The sequence below is a fragment of the Candoia aspera genome, chromosome 2 (genome assembly GCF_035149785.1).
Source record: "Candoia aspera isolate rCanAsp1 chromosome 2, rCanAsp1.hap2, whole genome shotgun sequence".
Lineage (NCBI taxonomy): Eukaryota > Metazoa > Chordata > Lepidosauria > Squamata > Boidae > Candoia > Candoia aspera.
Window position 1 is genome coordinate 77,138,972 of NC_086154.1, and position 7,483 is coordinate 77,146,454.

Here is a 7,483-nt window from a genome sequence, read left to right on the forward strand (position 1 = left end):
TACTGAGAAAATGATGATGATATATTATTCCTTTGCTTTATCTTAAATCTTACATCTGTACTGGAGACTGGAAGACCTCAAAAATATATTTCTCCCACTCATCTGAAAGGTAGAAATCATATTTCAATTACTCAAGCAAAAAGCCTAGAGGGCTAAAGCTGAAGAGGTACTCCTGTCAAAGCTCAAAATCTGCCTCTGATCTTAGAATTAGCAAATAGCCACTAGGATTAAAAATCCCCTTCTAAAGCGGCCTGAAATGCTGCATCATATGGGAGAAAATTCTGCATGTTTTAGAATGGGTCTTTTGTGTGCAGCCAGAGTCAATACTAATGGACCAATGCTAGCTAAGAAATGCACTCCATTAAAACAATAGTGCCTACTGTCCCCTGAAAAACTAAGCATAATTTTAATTCTTATATCCACACTTCTGCTAAATTAATAAAAATGCAAAGAAAGATGGGCTTTCAAAAATAACACTATTTATGATCAAGTAAGCTTTTTCAAATTAAGATAAGATTTATTGGCTTTGGTCGAAATTGTGCCTGGCAAACATAAATGCATCTTATCAGCTCCTATATTATCACAAACAGCTCTTTGCTAAGAAACATGCCAGAAAGAGATTAATACATCTATAATAACATCTTGTACAGATGGGATAGTTGTAATTTAACACAGTTTTTATCCCAAAATGAGATTTAGTGGCTAAACCACAACAATTAGCTGTTCCTGCTCTAAATTGATTATGTCTAAATTGTTATAGCTACAGGGCAAGTGAAGCACATGGGAACAGAAGCTAGAAAGCTGCGCCAGCAAATGGGAGAATTAGTGGCTTGTTATGGATGCTTTATCCACACAGCCTGATTTACTGCCATGACTGAGAAGGAAATGTTCCTGAGGTGTGCCTGCGCACCATTACTTTAATATTACATAGTTTTATTTGGAGAGGGAGGTGCAATAGAAGCAAGTCATCCAACAGTTAGGGGGCAGCAGTTGACCAACTTTTTCTTTAGAGAGCTACAAAAGACAAGGTTTTTTTCTTTCCCATACTTAGGAAACAGCGCACAAACTTTTAACTCAGAGAAGAGCTCCACAGCATGGCACAGCATCACATTACAGTTCAGAGACATCCACAGGGGGGTGTCAAAAAAGGGAAAAGGCCAGCCACACAACTAAGCCCCACCCCTTTTTTACATGCAACACATGGGCTTTAGCTGCATGGTCATGTCTGCCCTCCTGACTTTTTTGGCACCTGCCCTTCTCCCCACCCCACCGTGCGTGCCTGTGACTGCTGCTTTAAGTTTTACATCTGTAATAGTTATTCATTTTTTAAAAATGAATATTTTAACTAAAATAACTAAATTATTTTAAATAATGTGTCCTGTGTCTGCTTCTGTATCTATTTTTTGTTGGTTGGAAAAGTGAAAATGTCACCACCTACTGAAACCTTTGGGTTCATCCAAAGGGCAGCTGTCTGTAGGTCCTAATACAATATTTCCTATAGTTCAGGCAGAGATCTGCAAATCTTGAAGGGGGTGGTGGTTCAGTATTTGGGGCTACCTTATCTATCTATCTATCTATCTATCTATCTATCTATCTATCTATCTATCTATCTATCTATCTATCTATCTATCTATTGGAATGGCTTCTCTGCAACTGCTTCCTAGAAACTAAGGGTGAATTGCTGTAGACGTTTTGTGCCCTGAGAATGAAATCCTCAGTTGTAAGATTTCCCACCACACACATCAAGACATTAAAGAAAAGCAGCTGACGTTAATTCCCCCCTCCTGATCACCTAGGTAATAATCAGTAAATTGAGAGGCAGTGTGATGTAGTGGTTATGGTGGTAGACTAGGAGCAGGGAGGTTCTAGTCAGCCCTCTGCCACCGAAGCTCCCTGGGTGACTTTGGGCCAGTCTCCCTCTCTCTGTCCAACCTATCCCACGGGGTCATTGCAGTGGGGCAAAGAAGAAGGAAGGAGCACTGTGTATGCCACCATGAGCTCCTGTACAAAAAGCAGGATACAAATCTAACAAATAAAGAAAAGTGAATAAATAAATGGTAACAATACTCCAACCAGCTGTAAGAAGACTAAGTGTGTACTATGAAGAAGAAGATGCCAACACAGTAATAGCAACGAGAAGAGGAAGAAAAGGGTTCTCCCTCCCCCACCCCTCGATGGCAACGAGGCTCAAATAAACTGAACTTTAAAGCTATATGCAGTAGGCCTGTCTGTGATCAGGGCATTGTTTGCATACAGAACTCATAGAGCAATGCAATTTCCGATTCTTTTGCATTTTCCCATGTTCCTGCATGGCCTAAACCTGCCCCCCTTTGAGGGGAATTCGGATCACTTTGTGGCACAGGGATATAGAAATTTGGACTTGCTGCAAATTGACCTCCTTCCAGCCCCTTCACGGGGTTCTCGAGTTTGCTTGTTTCTTCCTTCTACCCAACCTTGATGCCTTGTGTTGGGTCTTATAATTTGGAAGCCTGACAACAGAGCCTCTTCGCTTATAAACTCTGTAAGCTGCTCTGTGAACTTTTTGTGCTGAAGAGCAGGGTATATTAAGTTTAAATAAATAAGGAGCAGCATTATTAAATGAAAAAAGTCCTTGGAAATATACTTCTCTGGTGTGCTATATTCTTGATAGCAATGTTGTGTGGTTGAATCATATTATCCTCATTTTCAGAAGTGAAGTTGAAGCTCTGACTGTAACGTGCCTAAAGATACTAGTGAGTTTGTGGAAAAGGGGCAACCGTACGCCATCACTTCTGCTAGGAGAGTGCCAAGGAAGCAAGATGAGTAACGTGATGCCAGTGGCCGCCCTGTCTGTCGCACGCCAGGACGTAAAGAGGCGCATTGGTCCCTCTGTCTCACCTACCACTGGTGGGTCAGCAGTCAGTCAAGATTCAAATCGGGGACTTCTATATTGAGTCATCTAGCCTCTCTGTGCTACCCCAGCTTTCATTCATACTTCCTTTATTCTCTCCACCTTATTTAATTCACATTTCTTCTAATCATGAGTCAGAAAAACTATGGCTGGAATCTCAGCTCTGCTCTGGACTCCCTCCACAGCCTCAGGCAAGCCACTATCTCTCAAGGACAATCATGTTGCACTGCCTTGGAGGGTTCTCACTAAGATCACTGGGATAATGTGTGCAAAGAAGTATGAGATGTTAAGTAGTATCAGTTATTATTTGAGATTTAACAGGGCTTGAGTTGGGGTGGAAGCCCTTCCCTCCCTCACTCCCTCCCTTCCTTCCTTCCTGACCCCCTTAACCTTCTTTCACTACCCTTTCCTTCTTAGAGAGAAATTACTTGGCCCAAGGGTATGAAATAGGCAGCTGGCAGCCTCTTCCAGAGGAGGTAGGGACTAAAATGGGGGGCTTTTATTTGCATCTGAGGGAGCTGCTGACTTTTACAAGGTCTAAGGACTCCTTTCCCCCTTGCAGATCCATTTCTCCCCTTAGAAATCCTAAACCCTTCCCCAAGCACACACACCCTATGCTATGCTGTACCAAGTCTTGTGTGGTCCTTGATCCAAGAGCAGCCGGGCCCGCTTTCCTGTCCGGCACCCACCAGTTAATTGCGGAGGGAGCATTACCACATTGAGTCTCAGTTCCATAGTGTGGCCTTCCTTGATATGGTTTCTTCCAATGGGTTCCATTTCAACATCCCTGGGGAACACCACTGGGGAAGGCCACCATCACAGGAAGAGGATGGTGAAGGGGTCTTGTTTTCCCCTCTACACCCCCACAGGGGAAAGAAAGGGGCCCCCGGGGGTCCTGTCCTCCACCCCACTGCTTTCGTTTGTCTGGACTTTTGCTGCAGTGTTTAACACAGCCCTGACAACACTGAGAGGCTGCGGATGGGGAAAGGGCTGGGGAAGGGCAAGAGAGAGAGAGGCAAGAAGGAGCCAGGCAATTTGATGAGAGAGAATTAACCCCCTTCGTGGCCGGGCTGCACAGGGCGCTGGGATCCGTGGGGAAAAAAAAGAGGGTTTGGCGTCTCCCTCGGGGGGTCCCGTGCTCATAACCAGAGTCTAAACAGGAGAGGCGAAGTCTCCGCTGCAGTTTCCCTGCGTCTAGGGCGCAGGGGGCTGGTGGCTTTCTTCTCGCTCCATTCCCGAAGCCACAGCCCTCGGGGATTTATCTCGCCCTTCGCTGCCTCTACCACCGCGTCCGGCAAGATGTCACAGGCGCAAGAAGCGACGCCGCCGCCGCCGCCGCCGCCGCCTGCAAACCTTCTCTCCTGAGCAACGCAAGAGAGTGAAGTGGCGCTGCTGCAGCTTCAGCTGCTGCTGAGGGGGGGGGTCACGCTGGAATCTTGGGGGGTCGATTCCTTCCTTCCACGGGAAGAACCCCCGCTCCCTCGACCCCCTCGGGCTTGTCCAGCCGTCGGAGGAGAAAGCAGATCGGGAGCTCGGGGCTTCCTTCGAGAAGGAGCAGCAGAGAGCAGGAGCCCACTAATGCGACGCAGAGGCGGTCATTTCAGAAGAAAGACGGGGCTCGCCTCTGGAGAATCAGCCAAGGAAGTCGGGGCACCTTTTGGTGGACGTGAATTTTCCCCAGCCTTGGAGATAGGGGCGCCTCTCCTTGGAAAAGCCTCGGGGATTCTGTGGTGGCTTCCCTCCAAAGCAAGTGAGTGCCCGCCTGCCAACCTCTTTCTTTTTTTTTGCTTTCGTTGCCTTTTTGTGGGGATCTAATCCTTAGGACGGGGTTCTGGGGTTCCTTTTCCAGTGCAAGCCAAGTTCCTGGCCAAAGTTCCCAACTTTTAGGACCCCTCTGCTTCTCCATGCAACTAACTGGTCTGCCAGAAAATCCGAGCGAGACAAGGGGCATCCGCAAAGGGCCAGGACAGTAATTCCTTAGTTCTTCTGGGCTGAAAAGCATCCGTAGGTGGCTGATGCCATTGATGCCATCTCCGAATAACACTTTTTAAGGGAAGAACCCAACCTTCTTTTTAATTCTGAATGCAACTCTTCTTACATAGAAGAATCTGCCGTACACAGACACACAGACACACAGACACACACACCCTAATTTGTGTTCCTGCATAAGCCACAAGGAAACTATTTAAGGAGGAAAATGTATGGAGAACTTCTCAATTCAACCACTGCAACTGATCCCCACCTGATCATTCAGACCAACACTCCCTATCCAGGGAGCACTCACAGACCTATCAGCTCTTCTGCTTTTTACATGTCCACAGCCAGAGTGCTAAAAGAAGGTGAGATCAATAAGCCAGACCTGGTGACATACATTGTCCTGTTCTTCTTCCTGCTCTTGGCTGTCACAATCATTGTACTTTTTATTAACTGCCAGCTGAAACACTCTTTTTTCGCCACGCTGCCTTATGACAGATCCCTGCGAGAAGCTAGGAGCCCATGGAAAACGCAGGCTGTCTAATCTTCAACAGTAGGAAGGGAAGGGGGAAAGGCTAAGCTAAGCTATGTTATGACCAGGATCTTGTGAACTCTCTTATGTAAGTTGCCATGGGATAAAGCCAGCTATGTACACATGATGATTTTTCTCTTCAACAACTAACTTCAACACTAAACATGATCCAAAAGAGACCTATTTCACATACACACGCATACTATTTTGTGTGTGTGTGTGTGTGTGCAGAATAACTACAAAAAGATGTAAATAAAAAGAATGTGCATGGATTTCCATGAGTCAGTTATTATCAACATTCATTTATGGATCAGGGTGCCTATGGTACATGATTTCAGACTGCATATTAAAAGTGTGGATACAAATTTCAGCACTTCAACTTACTATACAGCAATGTCTGCATTGACAAAAGTATGCAGTCAGTCTCTGATGCACTCTTGCCAGTCTTTGCATGGTTTGTTTGTGTACATATTTAAACAATGCTATTAAGCACTCTGTGCTGATGAAATTGGGATTTCCCCCTTCCTGAAATCTTTGCCTTTCATCCTGAGATGTACTTATCATAATTTAGTGGAAGATACTAAAAAAAGAAAGAAAATTCTGAAATCTCAGGTGTGGTCCAGTGTCTAATTTGGTTCTATTAAGAAGCATTATTACATCTTGTTTTATAATGGAATTCTTTTGAGATAATTAAATTGTTACTACTGTTGCTCTGCCTATGACCCCCAAAGTGATTGAATGTGGTTGCTTGCACTCAGGAAGCAGAACCGCTGAAATAATGACATTTACACATTATAAAGCCAGTGTAAAGTCCCATAAACCTCAGAAGCACCCTCTAATCTCTGAACACAATTTCACAATGTTCTGTAGCTTGATTCCTTTCTCCATTGCATTCTCTTCTCAGTCATCAAGCTAAGAGCCTTTCCCCACTGCTGAGTTGGAATGTTACCTGCCCTCCTTTGAGTCAGCAGAAAACTATGCTGGCATCTGTCTGACTCTCAATGACGGATCCTTCCCTTGCCTCTGACATCTCCCCATCATACTGGGTGATAAAGTCTGAGAGATTTTACCTTGGTTGGAGTCATAATAAGTGGGGAAATTCTACTTTAATACTAGAACAGCAAAAGACAAGTTAAGGTTGGGTCATACATGGAGTAGGGACAAGATCAAGGCAATAGAGACAGAGTAGGGACTGTGCATGGGGCACAGCAGAAAACTGAAATTGTCCAAGCATGTCTTGGGGAAAGGCCATCAATCGGTGTTATTGTCTATTTCAGTGTGTGGCTAACAGACTAACCTAAATATAAAATGAAATAAAATAAATGACTCATACAAGTAACTCAATTGTATTTAAACATCTACCCTGGAAAAAAATACAGCGCTCTTCAGTCTGAGCACTTGTATGTCTGTTTACTCAGAACCTGAAGTCATGGGGTCTACACATCGGCAAGTAGGCATAGGATAATAAATGCAGAATTTGAATTAATGGTAGTGGGTAGCAACAAGCTAAAGAATACATTACATTACAAATACAGAGAGGTGGAAATAGCTTAGGTTGAGCTATTACTGTAAGACTTAAAAATCAGACATATATAAAAGATATAAACCTGGCTGTTTGGATCAGCTTTTTTAAACTTTCAAAATTAAAACACATGCTTATTAATTCTACCCTCTATTTTTAATCAATTGTGATTTACCCGCAACTGCTGCGAATTGAGATATACAGTATGTTGTTCAGTTGCTCTTGCCAATTATGTGCTTTTATTCCTTCCCATTAATAAGGTCCATGACTTCCTTTTTAAAAGTCACTAAAGTATTCAGGATTTCCAACGGCAATTTCAAGAATTTAAGAGCAGTTTTGCATTTGAGTATCTTGATGTCACTAATGAAAGTTCCTTGGCAAGTCACAGTTATGGAGGGGCCTATCTCAGGACATCAACAGAGTTTTCACTGGTGTCAATTCAGCTGTTGCAGTTGTGCACACAACTCATGTGAAGTGCATGCCACTGGGCAATAACAAACATAAAATAGTTCTGCTTTGTTGAACTACTCTGATTCTTTAGTGGGAAACTGAGTCATAACTCTGA

The 7,483-nt window shown here is 43.9% G+C and overlaps 1 protein-coding gene across 1 annotated transcript; it reads left to right on the forward strand.

The window, feature by feature from the left end:
* The first annotated feature begins 5,011 nt into the window (after positions 1 to 5,011).
* On the forward strand, positions 5,012 to 5,771 carry SMIM32 (small integral membrane protein 32). Its single transcript, XM_063296466.1, has one exon. The coding sequence runs from the start codon at positions 5,088 to 5,090 to the stop codon at positions 5,406 to 5,408; it is 321 nt and encodes a 106-aa protein (XP_063152536.1). The 5' UTR covers positions 5,012 to 5,087; the 3' UTR covers positions 5,409 to 5,771.
* The last annotated feature ends 1,712 nt before the right edge of the window (positions 5,772 to 7,483 follow it).

What these genes read in the sequence shown, in the direction of transcription:
- SMIM32 (XM_063296466.1), top strand. Translation starts at nt 5,088, where the DNA reads ATGTATGGAGAACTTCTCAATTCAACCACTGCAACTGATCCCCACCTG.